Here is a 22517-nt window from a genome sequence, read left to right as displayed (position 1 = left end):
CAACTTTGAGAAAAGTGAACTTATGCCTATCTCTTCTGTAGACAGATCATACTTTGGGACGACCCCCTTTAAATTTAGTCCCAACAAAATAAAATATTTAGGTATTTGGGTCACACGTAATCACAAGGATCTCTATAAGGCTAATTATCATCCCCTATTAAGTAATCTTAAACAAGACCTGGAGCGTTGGGACCCTCTGCCTCTCTCCTTAGGGGGAAGGATCAACACGATTAAGATGAACGTTCTCCCTAAGTTTTTATATTTATTTCAATGTCTCCCTATTTTTCTAACAAAATCTTTTTTTTCCAAATTAAACAGTCATATTTCATCATTTATTTGGCATAAAAAGCAGCCCAGGATTAATAAAAATATATTACAGAGGCCTCGCACAATGGGAGGTATGGCACTTCCAAATTGTATGTATTATCACTGGGCTGCCAATATAAGAGCTTTGCTATACTGGTTGAGAGATGATGGCTTGGATGTTAATAGTACTGAATGGACAGGGCTGGAGAGGGCATCCATTGGTTCTTCCTCCCCAGCAGCTCTATTATGTTCCAAATTACCTTTGGATCAGCCTATCTCAGCATTCACTACTAATCCAGTTGTTATTCATTCAATTAAAACCTGGAACCAGTTTAGAAGGACCTTTAACCTCACTGATCTTTCACTTGCTACACCATTGATGAAAAATCATATGTTTGTCCCGTCAATGATGGATGAAGCTTTTAATGTCTGGGCAAGAAGTGGATTATGTACATTGTCTGATCTTTATATTGAAAATAAGTTTGCTTCTTTTGCACAGCTGCAACAGAAATATGGCCTTAACAAATCACACTTCTACAGGTATTTGCAGCTTAGAGGGTTTGTGTCTTCCAACTCTGACTGTTTCCAACTGAGCCCTCCTGAATCTCTGCTTGAAACAAATTTGAAATCTAAAGTCAACATAAAAAAAATAATAGGCAGAATTTATACATTACTCAATACACATAACATGAACAGTCTGGACGGACTTAGAATAAAGTGGGAAACCGACTTAGATCAAACGATTTCAGAGGAAACATGGCAAAAAATTATTCAGCGAATTTACTCTTCCTCTATATGCCTCAGACACACTGTGGTTCAATTCAAAATAGTCCACCGTCTTCATTGGACCAAAGATAGATTGTCTAGGATTAAGGCAGGTTTTGACCCTACATGTGATCGTTGCAGACAAGCTCCTGCTACACTACTGCACATGTTTTGGTCATGCCCTATGTTATACAGTTTTTGGCATTCTATCTTTGAGACATTCTCCAGAATTTGTGGGAAAACAGTGCACCCATCTCCTTTGATTTCACTATTTGGTGTGGCTCCGGTGGGTGCTGCTTTTTCTGGGAACCACCTAAGTATGATGGCCTTCTGCTCTTTGTTGGCCAGGAGACTTATCCTGTTTAAATGGAAAGATGCTTCCCCCCCAACGTATGGCCAAAGGATAAGGGAAGTTATGAGTTATGTTCATTTAGAAAAAATTAGATATACTGTAAGAGGGACCACTAGAAAATTCTATGTCATATGGCAGCCATTTATCTCCTTTGTGGAAGGCACGGCAGCTATTAACATATCTATGTAACCCAAATGTATGTTTTTTTTTTGTTTTGTTTTGTTTTGTTTTTGTTTTTGTTTTGTTTTTTTCTTCTTCATTTTCACTTCGTTATAGTCTTCTTTTTTATTCACCTAGTCTGTGTATGTGTCAATCTGGATGTATTGAAATTTTCTTGGGTTCCAGTACAAGTGGGTGGGGGGCACGGGAAGTTTGTTTGTTTGGACAGGAACTAATTTTGTTTGTTCCATGTGTGAATTGTATTTCTTGTATTTGTTATATTTGAAAAATAAAAAAGACCTTGATCAAAAAAAAAAACACACACAGCCAGTGTCACAACTAAGCATAAAGTCCGTTAGCTTAATGCTAACGTATAATGTAAAATCTCATAGACGGGCTAACATAAATTAGCCTCACTATCCAGAGTCTGTGGTCAGTTTATAACGCTTGTTAGGAAATTTGCTCCGACGTTTGTTGTGGGAGTCTGTGGAAGCAGCAACCGGACAACTCTGGCAGCTGGACACATTTATTGAGGCTGCTGCACTACTGCATTTATTTGGTAGCTACACCGGTCACTACTGCATTTATTTGGTAGCTAGCTACACCGGTCACTACTTCATTTATTTGGTAGCTACACCGGTCGCTACTGCATTTATTTGGTAGCTACACCGGTAACTACTTGATTTATTTGGTAGCTACACCGGTCGCTACTTCATTTATGTGGTAGCTACACCGGTCACTACTTCATTTATTTGATAGCTACACCGGTCGCTACTGCATTTATTTGGTAGCTACACCGGTAACTACTTCATTTATTTGGTAGCTACACCGGTAACTACTGCATTTATTTGGTAGCTACACCGGTCACTACTGCATTTATTTGGTAGCTACACCGGTCACTACTTCATTTATTTGGTAGCTACACCGGTCACTACTGCATTTATTTGGTAGCTACACCGGTCACTACTTCATTTATTTGGTAGCTACACCGGATGTTCACTACATTTCGTGGTGAATTGTGCGATAGATTCAGTCACTATATAGTGAACATTAATAATCACTAAACATTCGGACACCACTACAAAATGGTGTGGTCACTAGATAGAGAGTAGGGGGGATTTCGGACACAACCCTTTTGTTTATCAGTGGAATCTTGTTTGGACACTAATGTCATCGCACACATGCAGGCGTCAGTTCATGTAGATCAGCAACAGAGACTTCCTCTTTGTTTGTGTTTGGGAAGAGAAGGTTTGTAACACACAGCACCGATGCAGTCGCTCCTTTACCTGATGAAGGTCACCTGGTCCTCGTACATCCAGGGCTGCAGCTCCAGGCTGGGGTACTTTCCAAACGGGGGGACGATGAGACTGAAGACGAGAGCGATGCAGACGAAGACGGCGGGAAGGACGATCTGAGGACGGAGCAGAACCAGATTTAGAGGAAACCGGTCGACAGTTGGACAGACGCAAAGCGGCAGGAGGATCAAAGCAGCGTCTCACCTGAGCGAAGAAGCCTTTCCTGGAGCGGCGGGCGTAAAGAAAGCGTTTCCACATCAACGCCACAAACTGCTGCCTCCTCAGGCTCCACCCATCCACCTTGTACGAGCCGTTTCCGTCGGCGCAGTTCAGCCAGTCCGTCTCCCGGCACTCTGACAGGACGCACAGGTCACATGGTCAGTCACATGACACCTCACAGTGAAACCCTAAAGCTTTTAAACTGGACCAAGGCTCTGAGTGTGTGTGTGTGTGTGTGTGTGTGTGTGTGTGTGTGTGTGTGTGTCAGTGGTGTAGTCTATGTGATAGTCAGGTATATTGTTTATTGTATTCTTTGGATCCCCATTAGTCTACATAATTATGCAGACTATTCTTCCTGGGGTCCACATTAAATCAAACACAACAATACAGTGTTTGTACAAAAAAATTACATGAAATCATTTATCCTAAACAAGATTATAAAAATGCATATTAAGTAGAACAATGTGAATAAGTTAACATGATCAAGAGGAATAACATAGCTTTTTACATGATTATCAAATAGTTACATGATTATAGACATGACATGATCAAGAGGAGTAATATAGTTTTTTACATGATTATAAAATAGTTACATGATTATAGAAGAGTATACATGTACGGAAGCCCTAAAGGGCCAAGTCCGTATACATTTTTTTATTATCGTTTTCTCGTGATAACGACTTATTATTTCGTTATCTCGAGATAACAAAGTCTGTTTTCTCGTGATAACGAATTAATTTATTTTGTTATTTCGAGATAACAAAGACCGTTTTCTCGTGATAATGAAATAATCATAGAATGTGTGGTTGACATGGTTGCCTAGCAACATGTTTCCCCGGTGCAATCGCTTCTGCTTACGGAGAAGTAGCAGCTGGTTAGCCGCTGTATGTTCGTAGCAGGGGGCTACTACGTATTAACTGACTCGCCGCTCTGTGTGTGTGTCGCGGTGATAATTTAACCGTGAAAAGTAGGCTACAACACACACAACATAACGTTACAGCCGCAGTGTTGTGAGTGAATCATGTCGGGACAACCAGGCTTCATGAATCCGTTTCACAGACCCCGGTGCTTGGCCGCCGCCGCCGCTGCTCTAGTGGCGGCCGGGCACCGGGGTCTGTGAAGCGGATTCATGAAGCCTGGTTGTCCCGAGTCCCGACATGATTCACTCACAACACTGCGGCTATAACGTTATGTTGTGTGTGTTGTAGCCTACTTTTCGGCTACAACACACACAACATAACGTTACAGCCGCAGTGTTGTGAGTGAATCATGTCGGGACCAGAGCGATTGCTGGTCTGGACAACCAGGCTTCATGAACCCGCTCCACAGACCCCGGTGCCCGGCCGTAGGTGGCTCACACACCCGGGGAAGGCCATCCTGGCAGTTAAGAGGAGAAACTTTCTGCTTCTTGTTGTTGTTAAGTTTAGGAGCAGCGGAGCGGCTCGCGGCTGCAGCTCTGTTCACTTCATACACTGAGAATGCAGTCAATAATAATAATAAAAGTGTATGAAGTGAACAGAGCTGCAGCCGCGAGCCGCTGCGCTGCTCCTAAACTAGAAGCAGAAAGTTTCTCCTCTTAACTATGCTGCCAGTATGGCCTTCCCTGGGTGTGTGAGCCCGGCCGCCCCCGCCACCCCCGCCGCCGCTGCTGCTGCTGCTACGGCGGGGAAGGCGAAGCTCACTGATCGCCTTCCCCCAGCGGCGGCGGCCGGTCTCACACACCCTCACTGCCAGGATGTCCTTCCCCGGGTGTGTGAGCCACCTACGGCCGGGCACCGGGGTCTGTGGAGCGGGTTCATGAAGCCTGGTTGTCCAGACCAGCAATCGCTCTGGTCCCGACATGATTCACTCACAACACTGCGGCTGTAACGTTATGTTGTGTGTGTTGTAGCCGAAAAGTAGGCTACAACACACACAACATAGCGTTACAGCCGCAGCACCGCTTCACAGACCCCGGTGCTTGGCCGCCGCCGCCGCCGCTGCTCTAGTGGCGGCCGGGCACCGGGGTCTGTGAAGCGGATTCATGAAGCCTGGTTGTCCCGACATGATTCACTCACAACACTGCGGCTATAACGTTATGTTGTGTGTGTTGTAGCCTACTTTTCACGGTTAAATTATCACCGCGACACACACACAGAGCGGCGAGTCAGTTAATACGTAGTAGCCCCCGAACATACAGCGGCTAACCAGCTGCTACTTCCCCGTAAGCAGAAGCGATTGCACCGGGGAAACATGTTGCTAGGCAACCATGTCAACCACACATTCTATGATTATTTCATTATCACGAGAAAACGGTCTTTGTTATCTCGAGATAACGAAATAAATTAATTCGTTATCACGAGAAAACAGACTTTGTTATCTCGAGATAACGAAATAATAAGTCGTTATCACGAGAAAACGATAATAAAAAAATTTATACGGACTTGGCCCTTTAGGGCTTCCGTATACATGAGATAACCTAAAGCATAAATAAATGTTCAACGCAGGTGTAATAACATACTTGAATTCAACTTGACATGATTGCCTAATTTAGTAGTAGCTAGTCTATTGCAACATAATATTATGACGAAACACAGCTTGTCTCAGTTTCATTTTAAAACTGGACATTCCCATGGTTGTATACTCAGTATACCCACTGAAAATGCATAAATACTTCAGTATACCCAGTACAACAAAACTATCTAACTAAAGTAAATGTCAATGGTTCTCAAAGTGGGAGGGTTGATGGTGGTCCCCAACTTTTTCTGGAAATTTTACCACTTTTTCCTAAAAAAATTTCACTTTTTTTTCCCAGAAATTTTTTAAAAGAAATTTGACCAGTTTCTTATTTACTTTTCATTATATTTTCAAGAAATTTCACCCTTTTTTGTCTTATTGTTTACCCCTTTTTTTTTGAGAGAGAGAGAAATTCTTAAATTTTTTTCTCGAATTCTTTCAAGAAATTTGACTATTTCTTTCTCAATTAAAAAAAACAACTTTTTGCTTTTTTTTTTTTTTTTAATTTTACCAATTTTTTCTAAAAAAAATCTTAAACTTTTTTTTGTTTATTTTCTTTTAAATCTTACCACTTTTTTCTAGAAATGTTTCAACTTTTTTGGAGAAATTGTTCCACTTTTTTCCAGAAATTTCTCTATAATCTTTCAAAAATGTACGCCTAATTTAACGTACATTGATTGTTTGTGTATTTCTGGTGTTTGCTTCAAAGTTTTGTCCAATGGGGGTCCATGTTCTAATTTGTGTCAATTTTGGGTCCTTGATATAAAAAAGTTTGAGACCACCAGTGATACAAGTATGAACAGTTTACCACCTAAAAAGCAGTTTACCCACTACAAAACATTAGACTACAGCACTGGTGTGTGTGTGTGTGTGTGTGTGTGTGTACCTGGGTCTCCATCGGACTCGTTGCTATCGTTGTTGTCGTCCTCCGTCAGCGGTCTCAGGCAGCTCTGGTGGTCTCCTCCTCCGAAGGCGTGAGTCCTCCTGCGCCTCCGGACAGGAAGCGTTCCGTCTGAACACATGTCGTAAAACAAACGTGACCTGACCAAACTGACAGAAACTCTTATTTTGAAATGACAGATGAGGTCAGAGGTCAGTCCTCACCTGAGGGCACTTCAGTGTCGACTCCGTTATCTTCTGCCACTTTCAGGAAAATCTACGAGAACAGAGTTTGGATTTATTTGTTGTTGTTGTCACATCTCCACCGTCCCAGACATGAAGGTATAAAAACTAGGGCTGGGAATCTTTTACTATCTCACAATTCGATTCGATTCTGATTTTTGGGGCTACGATTCGATTCAAAATCGATTTTTGATTCAAAACGATTTGATTCCTAACAATTTCTGCTTCAGTCTGTTGGTGTGCAAAGGATCCTCATGATCTACTCCAGCCTGCTTTGTAAGACAGAATGACTTAAGTGTCTTTTTCACATTTATTGAGTTTTAAACATTTATCCATGCTTTGATGGAATTGTTGAAACTGTTGCATAAAAGCAATATCACATATCGCTTACCGGGTAAGTAACAAAATTAAAAGTGCCTCTTTATTTAAAAAAAAAATAGTGCAGTTAAACATGCTGCCTTTTAAATTCTAAGGAAATTGATTTTCCTTAGAATTTGTTTCATTGTTTTATTTTTTGTAACTGATTTTGGGACATTTTATATCGATTCTGAATTGTATTAAAGGGACAACGAGGAGTTTTGGAAAAGCGAAGCATTTTCACACTACATTTATGAGCCTCCGCGCACCGTGAAATTATTTGACCAGCGCAAGACAGACTCATGTTTTCATTCATCAAGAATTTAAGTCAGAGGTTGGAAGACGATCACATACTGTCGTAGTTCCGATCATAAACGCCGATTCGGCTGCGTTATTCTCATGACTCGCCACGAAACCGAAAGTAAAGAAACGCTGGTCGGCTCGACCAGCATTTCCACCACCACTAATAATAACAAAATAACGATAGAGACAAAACAATATATTTATCGAAAATGGGCCCATTAACAAGTGTGGATAACGTAGATTCATCCACATTAATGTGAGACTTTTTTATTGTCGCAGAATTTTTCGTTCTGCTGATGGAGAAACTCCTCGTTGTCCTTTAAATGAGAATTGCGATTCTTATGTGTGAATCAATTTTTTGGCGGCACGCCCCTAATAAAAGCGTGTCCCACCTCCTCCAGCGTGGTGTCAGAGACTCCGTAGCTGGAGATGCCGAGGTCGGACAGCTTCACGTCCAGATCCTTGAAGAGTTCCACGAAGGCTCCGTCCTTGGCGGCGCTGTAGGGAAGGACGTAGGTCAGCTCGTGTCCCAAGTCCTCCACCAGCCGGGCGGCGGGAACGTGGCGAAGGATCACGCTGGACACCAGAGGGACGTCCGCCGAGGGGACGAAGGGGATGTCGGAGACGGACGCCGCGGGGCCGTTCTCTGAGGACGAAGACGACACACAGATTAGATCCACCCGAAGGTGAACGTATGAAACCCTGAGGAGGAACTAAGAGCTCACCGATGGTAGCGGCCTCACTTTCATGTTCGCTGCCGAGTCCCGCATCGCTGCTGCTGACAGAGGCACACTCCTCCTCCTGAAACACACAGGACACCATCAAGGACTGAAGGACTGCTACTGGCTACAGGACTACAGGCTACAGGACTACAGGACTGGTACTACACCGGGTACAGGAGTACAGGACTGGTACTACACCGGGTACAGGACTACAGGACTGAAGGACGTGTACTACACTGGGTTCAGGACTGAAGGACTGAAGGACGTGTACTAGACTGGGTACAGGACTACAGGACTGAAGGACGTGGAGGACTGAAAGACTGAAGGACGTGTAGGACTGAAGGACTGAAGGACGTGTACTAGACTGGGTACAGGACTACAGGGCTGAAGGACTGAAGGACTGAAGGACTGAAGGACTGAAGGACTAAAGGACGTGTACTACACTAGGTTAAGGGAACTGCGGAGACCTTCTTGGTGAAGGACACGGTGCTGGACGAGTTCCTGCAGGAGCTCAGAGACGGTTCTGGTTCCTTCTTGACCAGGGTCAGGTAGTATCCGGTTCCCAGCTGGTTCTTCAGGTAGAGCGACGAGCCCACGCAGCACAGCTTCCCGTGGGAGATGATGGCGATCCGGTCTCCCAGGATGTCCGCCTCGTCCATGTGGTGAGTGGACAGGATGATAGTCCGGCCTGACGGGAGACAGGAGGTTCAGGTCCAGTTAACTTTTTCTTGAAATTTTACCAATTTTTCTATAATTTTTTAAAAACCATTTTTGAGATATTACCACTTTTTTCTAGAATAGTTTTTATAAAATTTGACCACTTTTTTCTAGACTTTAAACTTTTTTGAGAAATTATTATTATTATTTATTTATTTTAGAAATGTGACCACTTTTTCTAGATTTTTTTAAAAACCTTTTTTTTTGGAGAAATTTGACCACTTTTTTCTAGAATTTTTAAACTTTTTTTGAGAAATTATTATTATTATTTATATCTTTTAGAAATTTGACCACTTTTTCTGGAATTTTTTAAAACCTTTTTTTTTTTGAGAAATTTGACCACTTTTTTTCTAGAATTTTTAACATTTTTTGGAGAAATTATTATTATTATTGTTTATTTCTTTTAGAAATTTGACCACTTTTTAAACTTTTTTTGATAAATTATTTATTTATTTATTTTTTGGAATTTTAGGGGTGTTCAAGGGGGTCCCCAACCTTTTCTCAAAATGTTATCACTTTTTTCTACATTGTTTTGAGAGAATTCTTACCAATTCTTTTTTCCTCTACAGATTTCTTTTGAGAAATTTTACCATTTTTGTTTTAAACTTTCTTTTTTAGAATTTCTCAAAAAATTTTCCAAAAATTCACACCAATTTGAACGTACATTGACTAAGGCCCCGGGTATTTTTGAAACCGTGTGTTTCTCTACACGGTTTGGCCTTTCGTCCACACGTAACCGCAGTTGTCGGCTCCTGAAACCGGAGTTTTTTGTAACCGGAGTCCAGGGTGAACTTTTTCGAAAACTGGTTTCAGCAGTCATGTGTGGACAGGAAAACCGCATTTTTCATAAATCCCCGCCCCCCCTTCGTTACTGTTGCTAGCACGTCAAGTTCTCGACGCTGACCATGCGCTGACCACTCTACTACACTCTACTACACTCTACTACGCTACTGTGAATATCAATAATCACTAAACATGCGGACACTAATACAAAATCGCGTGGTCACCATACGTAAACATAATGCTGATATGGTGAAAATAGGCTTTTATCAAATTGTAAATTGTGGTCACTTCCCCACTGTTTTGCATCCTCCCGTCCTTACATTTGTTTTCAATGAAGCCTTTCAGAATCAATCAGTGGATCGATGGATTATCGTTACGATGTGTGTATTTGTGTATTTTCGTAACTGTCATAAACAAGAGATTACGGGCGGGGTGTGTTAGTAGCGCGGACTCGTCTCGCGGTGCCGGTCAGTTTGAGCTGTTTGAGCCTCCACTCTCTCTGTACAAGTTACAGCTGCTTTCCTGTTAGGAGTGATATCACCACCTACTGCTTTGGAATGCACATGACATTGTTTGAGACGGATTTGCGGTTTCATGTGGACGGAGTTATTTTTTATCACACCGGTGGTGTGGACGCAAATTTTTTTTTAACCGGGGTCCATAAAAGTTTGGTTTCAAAAATACCCGTGTTCGTGTGGACAAGACCTAAGAAACATTAACTAAGTAACATTAGTAACAATAACAACAATAGTAACAATTTTATCACTTTATTCTAGAATTTTTAAACTTTTTTTCAGAAATTATTATTATTTTTAGAAATCTTACCACTTTTTTCCAGAAATTTCACACAATTGGCCCTAATTTGAACGTAAATTGACATAATGTTCTTCAGTCTCAGAACAAATTTTTTTTTTTTTTTTTTTAAAGTATATTTTTCGGCTTTTTTTGCCTTTATTTGATAGTGATGACAGTAGAGATAGACAGGAAATGGGGAGGCAGAGAGAGGGGGAATGACACGCAGGAAAGGTCTGCCCGACGCGGGATTCGAACCGGGGACGCCTGCGGCGAGGACTGTAGCCTCTACATGGGGCGGCCGCTCTACCCACTGCGCCACGCACCGCCCCCTCAGAACAAATATTTGTGTATTTCTGGTGTTTGTTTCAAAATTTTGTCCAATGGGGGTCTGTGGTCTATTTTTTGTCAATTTAGGGTAGGGGAGCGCCGGGTCGATTGATACACGGGACGATTGATACACAGCGATTTCCTCGAAAACCACACAAGCTTGAGCCGTCAGATTTTGTCACTATGTTCAGCACTCAACACCGACCAATCCTGGGAAAGCTTGTGAAATGACGTCACGCCATTCAAGAGTTATTAGCGCGAACCTGTTTTTTACTACGGAAAGTAAAATGTTACGTGCGGTAGTTTTTTTGTGATCAAAAGTTGTATTGTGTGGTTCATGCAATAATAATATGACCTAACAACAGATGAATTTGTACATAAACAGGTCCTAATGTATGCAATGTCATAGTTTTGAAGTTTAGAGGCAAAACAGGTTGAAGTGTCAGTAGTCGCTGCAGGGACGATTGATACAGCTGTTTCAAATGTCCCTCACGCCACCGTGCGTAGTGATTGTGGTCACACTGCGCGATCAATATCTGTATATAAATCACCGTATTAATACCCTATTGTTCTGCAATGAACAACAACCGATTTGAATGAACAACGTATTTTTAATAAACACCAGATATTTTTAATGAACAAAACGTGTTTATGACGTGAATCAACAGATATTCAGCAAAGTGAGGGTAAAATGCCGAGGGTAAAATGACAATATGTTCAACTGTGTCTCCATAAACATGACTTAGGACAGGGAAATAAGTAAATAAAATGAAAATGCAGTCATCCAACAACTCGTACAAAAGAAGAAAGGCGAGTTTAATCGAAATGCGGATCTTGACAATTGCGCACGGGACAAAAATATTTATTTGACCTATTTATATTGTGAGAAATTATGTGACATTTTGGCAATAACGAGTACACTAGTATGTTGTCTGATATGCTGCATAAAAACTAGAGTAATGTCAGTAGTTTCTGTTTAAAGCATGCTGTTTCAACCGTCCCTCCTCTGTGTCTCAAACGACCCGCATAGGTGGGGCGTTTGAGACACATGTCAACTTATGTTCAAAGTTATAAAACAGCGCGATCATCCAACATATGTGTTAAATTACACTTGTAACTAAGAGAATACACATGTGAGTTGTTGATCACATGATAAAAATGTTTGTGTACATAACGTCATCTTTGAAAAAGACGTTTAAATGAAAAGTGTATCAATCGACCCGGCTCTCCCCTACTAGATGTGAAAAAGTTTCAGAACCACTAAGCTAGAGAATAAACAGCTGATGAAAGACGACCAATGAGAGAGCCTCACCATGTCTGTAATTCAGCAGCAGGTCCCAGATCCCTCTGCGGGCGTAGGGGTCTACGCCGGCCGTGGGCTCGTCCAGGATCACCACCTTCGACCCCCCAACGAAGGCCAGAGCCACAGACAGCTTCCTCTGCATGCCGCCGGACAGCGTGCTGGTCCTGGAGCTGCGTTTGTGCGGCAGCCCCGTGTCCTGCAGGATCTGCTCGATCTCCCCCTTCACCTGCTCCTCCGACAGGCCTTTGAGCCGAGCGTAGAACCAGATATGTTCTTCCACCGTCAGCCTGCAGGGGGCAACACAACTTACACTCACTGCACTGCACTGCACTGCACTTATTTTCTACACAGTTACATTTTTTACTTTGCACTAAAATCAACACTGCCAATTTGTTGTATATACTTTTGTACATTACATTTTATTTGCTATCTATCTATCTATCTATCTATCTATCTATCTATCTATCTATCTATCTATCTATCTATCTATCTATCTATCTACCTACCTACCTACCTACCTACCTACCTACCTACCTACCTACCTACAACACCAACATGTCACATGATTGACTGGATGAAGACGATCACAAAGAAGAAACAGAGTAAGGAGTGTCACAGTTGCAGGACTCACATGCTGAAGAGGACGTTGTGCTGTGGACAGACTCCCAGACTCTGTCTGATGGCGCTCAGCTCCGTCCGGATGTCTTTACCCATGATGTAGGCGGTGCCGGAGGTGGGAGGGAACAGGCCGGTCAGGATGGACCTGGAGGAACCAAACATGAGGAAAAACATTAGATAAGACATCCTGGATCTGAAGGTCAACTGTACCTACACCTGTACTTAAAGGGATAGTTCAACATTTTGGCAAGTTGGCCCATTGCCATAATCCCTATAGTCATAGCAGTAGGTTTGTTACCTTTAATTGTCGGTGCAAGCTATTTTTAGAACGCCGGAGCAGAGCCGCGAGCTGCTCATGGGCTAAGCTACGTAAGGAGGCTCATGGGATTTCTTGGTTTCCCTCATCAAACACACAATCCAACGGGGCGGTGCGTGGCGCAGTGGGTGGAGCGGCCGCCCCATGTGGAGGCTGCAGTCCTCGCCGCAGGCGTCCCCGGTTCGAATCCCGCATCGGGCAGACCTTTCCTGCGTGTCGTTCCCCCTCTCTCTGCCTCCCCATTTCCTGTCTATCTCTACTGTCATCACTATCAAATAAAGGCAAAAAGCCGAAAAATATACTTAAAAAACAAAAAAAACAAAAAAAAAAACACACAATCCAACAACTCCACAACGCTCTGGTGGACAAGTTGTGACCTGCACATTCACCACTTGTCCACCAGAGCGTTGTGGAGTTGTTGGATTGTGTATTTGATGAGTTTGATGAGGGAAACCAAGAAATCCCATGAGCCTCCGAAGCGTAGCTCTGAGCAGCTCACGGCTCTGCTCCGCCGTTCTAAAAATAGCTTGCACCGACAAATAAAGGTAACAAACCTCCTAAAACTATAGGGATTATGGCAAAGGGCCAATTTGCCAAAAATGTTGAACTATCCCTTTAAAACAATTCTGCATCACTACAGGTCGACCTAGACTGGGATGGGTTTGGTTTCTACAGCTCAGTCAGTCTAAGTGTCTGTGTTAGACCTGTTTCTACTGGACTCACATGGTGGTGGTTTTCCCGGCTCCGTTGTGTCCCAGGAAGGAGGTGATCTGTCCCTCGTAGAATCCGAGCGTCAGTCCGTCCACCGCCAGCTTCTTCCCGTGACGGTAGACCTTCACCAGGTTCTCGATGTAGACGCCCGGCTCCAGGTGAGCCGGCTCCTCCTCCATACACACAGCTGGAGAAACAAGGCGCACACACACATTACTGCTCTGGACTTGGACCTGTAGCTCTGTAGCGCCACCCTGTGGTCACTCTGTGTTACTGCGCTCTCACCTTCTGAGTTTCCTCTCCGGTTCAGAGGGACTTTGTTGGACTTTCCATCCTTTTGTCCAAACCAGTACGACTTGGTGAAGGGGAAGTACCAAGGCCGAGGGATCCCGTACTGACCTGAGGAGACACGGCTCGTTCAGTCAGTCATTTAAAGGAACATTGTGTAGGAATTCCTCCCATCTAGTGTTGTGGTTTCATGCTGCATTCACGTGAAATTGGGCAGACGGCAGACAGACAACAGTCGCTGCACGTAACAGCATAAACAGCTCGTTCATTCAGTCATTTAAAGGTACATTGTGTAGGAATTCCTCCCATCTAGTGTTGCGGTTGTATATCACAAGCAACTCAATCGTATTTTTCATGCTGCATTCGCCTGAAATTGGGCAGACAGCCGCTGCACGTAACGGCATAAACAAGCCTCTATGTAAACAAGTGGTCCGTCAGCACGAGGCAAAACAATACACGTGACAATATGTTGTCATGGCAGTGTGGTATTGTTTACCCGACCCACGTTTTACCGGCTTTCTCTGGACTTCTGTGACTAAAATGACATCTGGTTTGTTAGCGACGGCCGTCTGCCCGACTGCAGGTGAATGCAGCATCAGTGTAACGCTACATCCGTTCCGTGGTTTCCTACCGTCACGCTGCCACTGAACGTAAAAACATGGTGACACCACATGGCAGCCAGCACCGAGCTTACCCGCTCCATGTAGATATGAATCAGTGGTGTGGTCTAATTTTTTGTAGTGGGTAAACTGCTTTTTAGCTAAACTGTTCAGGTTCTCAAACTTTTTTATATCAAGGACCCAAAATTGATACAAATTAGACCACGGACCCCCATTGGACAAAATTTTGAAGCAAACACCAGAAATACACAAACAATCAATGTAGGTTTAAATTAGGCGCAGTGGTAAAAGTAAAAATAGTATATAGTCAGTAGTTTAAAAAAAATTGAGAAGAAACTGGTAACATTTCTAAAGAATTCTAGAAAAAGTGGTAAAATTTCTCAAAAAATTATAGAAAAATGTGGTAAAAATTCTCCTAAAAAAGGGGGGGGCAAACAATAATACAAAAAGGGGTAACATTTCTTTTAAAAAATTGTAAGAAGTAGAAAAGAAAAACTGAGAAGAAACTGGTAAAATTTCTCAAAAAAATTCTAGAAAAAGTGGTAAAAAAAAAAAAAAAAGAAGTTAATTAAAAAAAGTCAAACAATAATTTAAAAAGTGATAACATTTCTGAAAAAGATAGTGTTGTTGTACTGGGTATAGTGAAGTATTTATGCATGTTCAGTGGGTCTACTGAGTATACCTGAGTATCACATGGACTACACCACTGATATGAATGATATGAACGGCTAATTCAGAGCTTACCGGAACACTTCAGTTTGTTGATGGGGGGATTACTGGTTAATGAAAAACAGACTTTTGAACCAAATAATAGATTTTCCTGAATAGATAACAGGAGAAGTTACACAATGTCCCTTTAAAACCCAACGACCAGAGAAGACTTTGTGGTCTTCCGCCTCCGGCTGCAGGTTCAGCCTCTCACCTGGGAACACGGCCTCGATGTACCAGGTGAGGACGCCGTACAGGAAGGAGTCCACATACATCATGATGATGGCGGTGCGGAGGCTGAAGTCGTCCTCCTCCAGAGGACTGGACACCAGGTTCTTCCACTGGATCCCCACTCCCTGCTCCTCAAACAGAGCAAAGTACTCGCAGCCGAAGCCGAAGGCCACCGGAGACAGGAGGCTCTGTGGGGCACAAGGTCACGTGACTCGCTCTGTCCAACCACACACTGCAAAAACTCAAAATCTTTCAGAGAATATTTGTCGTATTTCTTGTCAAAATGTCTCATTTCTAGTCAAAACTCATCCCTTTCCACTTAAAATAAGAATCATCGCCTAAAAATTTACTTGTTTTTTAGATCATTTTCACTTGTTTCAAACACATTTTCACTTGAAATAAGTAGAAAAATCTGCCAGCGAAAGAAGGTTTTTTGTGCTTGTAATAAAGGAAGAAAAACTTGCTCCACTATCAGATTATTTTAAGTGAAAATCAGCTTGAAAGAAGTAAAAAGTGTCTAAAAACAAGCTGCTTTTTAATGTGACGAGTCTTATTTTAAGTATAATGAGATTTGTTTTGACTAGAAATGACATTTTGACTAAAAATAAGACAAATATTCTTGGTAAGATATTTGATTTTTTGTAGTGCAACACAGCATCGTGTACAAAGCAAAGAATTATTTGCTCCCTAACAATATTCAAAACATGTTTCAGGAAAGAGAGCTGAGAGGGAAACTTAACCTAAAACAACCCAGTATAATACTACATTAAGAAGCAGGTGTAGCTCAAGCAAAGCAAACACATAAAACAGTTTAAAAAGAATTAAAACATGGTCTGATAGAAACAGGATGGATCATTTGAGATTTGACTGCAACTTTAATGCCGTTTATTTATTTTGGTTTCATCTGTTGATTATCAGATTTCTGCTCCTTCCTGTTCCACTGAACCATAAAGAGCTGCAACAGTTTGACTGAAATGAAGAATTAAAGGGTCGACACTTATAAGGAGGACAGCTTCAGCCTGCACCTTTTAGATCTATGTAACATTCATGAGTTAAGTTTGAATTACTGAATGCATTATTGAATCATGATTGGTGCCTGACTAACAGTTTCTGCACAAGACTGAATTAACTACTACTACTACTACTACTACTACTACTACTACTACTACTACTACTACTACTACTACTACTACTACTACTGCTACTACTACTCCCACTACTACTAGTACTACTACTACTATGTAACTTACGGCAAAGACTTTGGCTCCGAAGCTGATGTAGTCCTGCCAGGCCACACAGAGCACGTAGGGCAGGTAGAGGGTGAAGTAGATGATGCCTCCGCACGCCGCCGCCAGGTTGGCTCGGGCGAACGCCGTGCTGATGAGGAAGCACTGCATGATGGTTACCACGGCGAAGGAGCCCATGAAGAGGAAGACCACGCCGGGGTCACTGTAGGGCAGCAGGTTCCCCTTCTGCAACACAGACACAGAGACACAGCAGGTCAGACCTTCACTCAAAGCCGGCGGAGACCGGACCGTCTGGAGCATCCGGACCAAGGGGGAGGATCGGACTACACGCAGGCGTAACACTGCAAAAACTCAAAATCTTACCAAGAATATTTGTCTTATTTCAAGTCAAAATGTAATTTCTAGTCAAAACAAATCTAATTCTACTTAAAATAAGACTCATCACATTAAAAGTAGCTTGTTTTTAGACACTTTTTACTTCTTTCAAGCAGATTTTCACTTGAAATAAGTAGAAAAATCTGATAGTGGAGCAAGTTTTTCTTTTTATTACAAGCACAAAAAACTTGCTTTCACTGGCAGATTTTTCTACTTATTTCAAGTGAAAATTAGTTTGAAACAAGTGAAAATGATCTGAAAACAAGTTAATTCCTAGGTGAGGAGTCTTATTTTAAGTGGGAAGAGATTAGTTTTGACTAGAAATGAGACATTTTGGCAAGAAATACGACAAATATTCTCTGAAAGATTTTGAGTTTTTGCAGTGAACTCACAGTCGGCCATATTGAGAAGGGCAACTCGCACAGACAATTGCATTAGTTCAGGTGGGTGATCCTGTCATCTGTACTAAAAAAACTATTCATAACTCTGAAAAATAAATCAGTATGTAGTAGTGCTGACCCAAAAAAATTGAAGCTTCAAAGCTTCGTTCGTTGCCATGGTAATCGATCATGAAGTCTGTGATCGATTATCTATTTGTATATTGGTATATTGTTTGTATGTTATGACTTGCCTTAATAATGTGAATTAGCAACTATGCTAACTCCGCCATATTTACATTGATGCTCTGGCTGACATGTTAATATGCAATGTCCTAATCAAATAAAAAAATAAAAAAATAAACATGTTTAAAGCAGAAGTAAGCTGAATGTTTGCATTAATATACGTAAGTCTTATAGTTCTATCTTCCGACAGCAATCACTTATATAGAGTGTTTGGTCTGAAACACGGGTCTGTCAGTCACTCTGCTCTGCTGTAAGCCAAGGAGAAAACTTTCCTTGTATCCTACAACCTTTATCCAATGAGGAGAGAGAACGGCATAAAGGCCGTGATATACTTGCTGTAAACGACGCATACGCGAGCTGCCACGTGTATCCTGCATCGCGTCACCTCGCGTCGATATATGCGTTCGGTCGCAGCCGACGCATCAAATGGATGCAGATTACGCGTGCAGCCATGATGCGCTTGCGTACGCGTAGTTTACAGCAAGTATAACGAGGACTTAAAGGGGCGGTCCTCTCTGCAGCCAAGGGATGCGCGTGAATGTGGTGACGTAGGGACGAGGGCGGGGACTGCTAACTCCATCTGCTGACAGGAAGTTAGCCAAAACCACCGGATCACGTACTTCTGCTTTAAAATGATCCGTAATTCTAAGTATGCTGCATCATAACTGCATAGACGTTCATAAAAAATCAAACCGTTTGGAAATCGGACAAAAACTGAGCAAGTTGTGGTCATTCTAGCAGAACATGCACCAGAGGCTTAATGCTCTGAGGGAGAGAGTTGCCGCCGTGTGGCTAGGCTGTGTCATTGGGCAGCTGCGGCGGGTGAGTCATCTAGTCTTCTTATATACAGTATATTTATGGTCTGGAGCGTCTGACCTTGAGCAGCAGCACCAGCAGGGCGGCGCTGATGAGCAGAGGGATCAAGCTGCTGATGAACCAGCTGAACCACAGGATGCCGTTGTCCAGACCCATGATCCTCATGGTCTCCTTCAGACGCGCCTCCTTCTCATACACCACGCTCTTCAGGATGATGGCCACCGAGTACATCCAGGCCAGAGTCATGAAGAGAGGCATGGAGCGGCTCATCACCCGCAGGAAGCTGGGGACAGACGGGGGACAGAGGACACATGTTACAATAATACATAATAACACAGAATGAGTCATGAAGAGAGGAATGGAGTGGAAGCTAGGGGACAGAGGACAGGACAAGGGTGAGACAGAGGATGAGGGGACAGAAAGCAGAATATTTGTCTTATAAAGTCAAAACAAATTTCATTCTACTTAAAATAAGTAATTGTTGAATGCTGTTGTTTGTTGTTAAGTGCGTGTTTAACAGTGTCTGTCGACGGAGTGTTGCACATGTCATTTCACTGCAATGATCTTGTGTTGTTGTACGTGACGACTTTTTAAGAACTTTAAACATTATCTATTTTCTTTTATTTTACTTTTATTTGCTCTACTTTTAACTCTGTTTTTAGTGTTTGTTTTTATTCTGTTTTATGCTCCTCTTATTTTTTTAAAAAGTTTTGTCTTTATGTAAAGCACATTGAGTTGCCTTGGTATGAAATGTGCTATATAAATAAAGATGCCTTGCCTAGAAATGAGACATTTTGTCAAGAAATAAGACAAATATTCTTGGAACGATTTGGAGTTTTTGCAGTGAGGGGACAGGTGTGAGACAGACGGAGGACGTCCTCACATGTCGTCCACGTAGCAGGGGTAGGGCATCTGCTGGATGTAGACTCCTGTCCTCTCCTTGGAGCCCGTCACCGCTCTGATGATGCCTTGCTCAATGACGTCCTGCAGGTAGGAAAACCCGCCCCAGATGTAGCGCATGTCCTCGAAGGGGTCGGCGCGAGGACCCGGGTCCCAGTACCTGAGGGGGACGAGACGAGACGAGACACCATCACAACACAGAACCAGAACCAGAACCAACACTGCACCTGGACCTGGACCTATGCTGCGTTCAAGACAACTCGGGAGTCGAAAAAAAACGAGCTCCGAGTTGTAAAAAATGAATTGAACGGCATCAAACTCGGAAATTACAGGTCGGAAACTCGGGTATCATATCAGAGCTCCGACTTTCCAACTTGACGTCACGACAACATCAAAACATGGCAGCCCTCGTCTTAAACGGTTAGAATTTAGACATTTTAAGTTATTTGTTGAGGTTTGAATGCATATTTTTGTGTATTATTGCAGTAGCCTATATGAAATACGTTTATATTAAGCTGTGATTGTTGTATGGTGTGAAATTGTGGTCCTTGCATGTGACGGAAATAACGTTTAACTGTTATCAAGGCTATAACATTATATGTGCACTCATCTGCGGCGTCTCCTCTCCTCCAAAATAAACATAATTTACTGCTGCATTTATTTTTCCTATTCAGCTATGAGCCACAATATGCCAAACTTCCTTCAGGTATCCATGTTTTTTTTCTCCCGAGTTTCTGCAGCGTGAACGCAATGATGTCGAAAGTTGGAAATTTCCGAGTTGGGAATTTCGACCTCAGAGTTGTTATGAACGCAGCATCAGACCCAGACCTGGGTTATTCAGTCTTGATCTCAACAGGAACCTTATTTCACATCAGAGCTCCACCTGAGGCTGCAGTTCCTCTCCTGACCAGCAGGTGGAGTCCGTCTCCATAGACCAGGGGTCCCCAAACTTTTTGCAAAGAGGGCCAGATTTGGTTAAAGGGATAGTTCACCCTAGAATGATATTTCGGTCATTATCTACTCACCCTCATGTTGACTAAGGGCTGGAAGAAGTTTCAGATTCCTCCGTGGCTTCTCTGAGTTACAGGGGGTCTCGGCATAGCAGTGCATGTCCATATAACGGTTGCAAAGGGACACCGGAGCTCTTCGTAAAAAAACACACACAAAAAAACATCCAAATACCTCCATGATGCTCGTATGTAATGTCCGTCTTGTGCTGAAGCCCCAAATTGCGTAATTGTCCCGAAAAAAATTAAATAAGTCTATATTTTAAGCTTGTTTGTAGCGGAAGCTTCTCGAAGCTCCTCTTCCTGGTCCGTCCAAATCTTGCGTGATTTGCGCCGGCGTCAGTTATATATATTCGGTTACTGCGAATCACGCGAGATTTGGACGGACCAGGAAGAGGAGCTTCGAGAAGCTTCCGCTACAAACAAGCTTAAAATATAGACTTATTTAATTTTTTTCGGGACAATTACGCAATTTGGGGCTTCAGCACAAGACGGACATTACATACGAGCATCATGGAGGTATTTGGATGTTTTTTTGTGTGTGTTTTTTTACGAAGAGCTCCGGTGTCCCTTTGCAACCGTTATATGGACATGCACTGCTATGCCGAGACCCCCTGTAACTCAGAGAAGCCACGGAGGAATCTGAAACTTCTTCCAGCCCTTAGTCAACATGAGGGTGAGTAGATAATGAGCGAAATATCATTCTAGGGTGAACTATCCCTTTAAGTAAAAATGTGTGGGGGCTGGGGCGGCCGACCTTTCAGCCTGACATCCTTTGAACCATTAACATTAAATGCAAATTAACTATTTAATACTTTTTTTTCATTGCAAATGGAATTCTTTTCATTTCTTCACATAGATACATAAATCTAAACAAGTTTTTTTTTTAAATCAAAATCACTCTGCTTTTCATATTTGAAGACCAGATAAAATGATATAGCCTAAATGTCTGGGGGAAAAAGGAAGCTTAAACATATCTAGGTTAATTTGAAACATTATTAGGCTATATTTTATATTATATTACATTTTTAAAAAATCAAAAATTGCGCTTGAATAAAAATCAAACCAAAAACAAGAATAGACCCTGTCTCTGTTAAGAAAAGATGCACTCAAATATAAAACCACACACAACCAAAACAATAAATAAAATGGCTTATCAAGTCTCAACAAAACTGCACTTGAATAGATATTGACCGTGTCATCACAGTAGATGAGGTGAGTAGTGACTGAGGCTGTGTATGTCGCTCTAAGACGGTGTGGTGGGGGTGTCAGCGGCGTGGAGCGGGTCTCATAGCGGGGACAGCTCCGTGACACCGCCGGTGGGGGCTGTAGGGACGGGGGCGGGGGGGCTCACTGCAGCACCGCCGCTCGTTGGAAACAGCAGTGATGACGTGCTTTCACGTCCGAGTCTCCAAACCAGAAGCGTTTGTAAAACAGCACCGGAAAAGTCGCTGGATTTGTCGCTAGTGGCTTTTGTCAAAAAGAAAGTCGATGAGAGGGTTTGGAAAGTCGATTTTAGGGAGAAAGTCACCAAGTTGGCAACTGCCGTTACCTTGCGTTGCTCCTCACAGACTCACACGCTGCACTGTGTGTGTGTGTGTGTGGTAGCGGCCCCGCCTCCCCCACAGAGACAAAGATCCTGGATGACTGACAAGAGGCTTCACTCCCTTCATTTCATTCCGCTATGGAACAAACGCGCCCAGGTGCTGAGACCGAGTCACAGAGTGAAGCCTCTTGTCATTCAGCCTGTTTGGAGGCCAGAGACGAGGAAAACAAACAGGCATGCACATGGCAATATATCGAGGCTGGAAAAAAATTGTACGTGCTGGCGGGCCGCATATTATTGATTTATTTGATGACAGAGGCCGCGGGCCGGTTGGAATTTGAGCATGGGCCGGATGCGGCCCGCGGGCCGTAGTTTGGGGACCACTGCCATAGACTCTATGTTTACACTGCAACAACTCTAAATCTCACCAAGAATATTTGTCTTATTTCTAGTCAAAATGTCATTTCTAATCAAAACTAATCTCATTCTA

General features: G+C 42.7%; 1 protein-coding gene across 2 annotated transcripts in view; it reads right to left on the bottom strand.

Moving 5' to 3' along the window:
* abca1b (ATP-binding cassette, sub-family A (ABC1), member 1B) overlaps positions 1 to 22517 on the bottom strand; it is an 81514-nt gene that overhangs the window by 24736 nt on the left and 34261 nt on the right. The window contains exons 13-27 of one of the 2 annotated variants that reach the window (XM_085788997.1): positions 19458 to 19634; positions 18635 to 18857; positions 16764 to 16985; positions 15497 to 15701; positions 13952 to 14065; positions 13679 to 13853; positions 12653 to 12784; positions 12031 to 12308; positions 8564 to 8784; positions 8100 to 8175; positions 7767 to 8020; positions 6697 to 6748; positions 6479 to 6604; positions 3082 to 3230; positions 2869 to 2993 (exon numbers count right to left, since the gene is read on the bottom strand). In XM_085788997.1, coding sequence (XP_085645123.1) covers positions 2869 to 2993; positions 3082 to 3230; positions 6479 to 6604; positions 6697 to 6748; positions 7767 to 8020; positions 8100 to 8175; positions 8564 to 8784; positions 12031 to 12308; positions 12653 to 12784; positions 13679 to 13853; positions 13952 to 14065; positions 15497 to 15701; positions 16764 to 16985; positions 18635 to 18857; positions 19458 to 19634 — 2529 coding nt within the window. The remainder of the gene's footprint in view (positions 1 to 2868; positions 2994 to 3081; positions 3231 to 6478; positions 6605 to 6696; positions 6749 to 7766; positions 8021 to 8099; positions 8176 to 8563; positions 8785 to 12030; positions 12309 to 12652; positions 12785 to 13678; positions 13854 to 13951; positions 14066 to 15496; positions 15702 to 16763; positions 16986 to 18634; positions 18858 to 19457; positions 19635 to 22517) is intronic. The other variant, XM_085788998.1, reaches the window with a different exon arrangement.

Source organism: Trachurus japonicus, chromosome 10, assembly GCF_045865225.1.
Source record: "Trachurus japonicus isolate A0001 chromosome 10, Traja_1.0".
In the NCBI taxonomy this organism is placed as follows: domain Eukaryota; kingdom Metazoa; phylum Chordata; class Actinopteri; order Carangiformes; family Carangidae; genus Trachurus; species Trachurus japonicus.
Note: the sequence above shows the minus strand (reverse complement) of the source record. Positions and strands in the feature narration are given on the sequence as shown.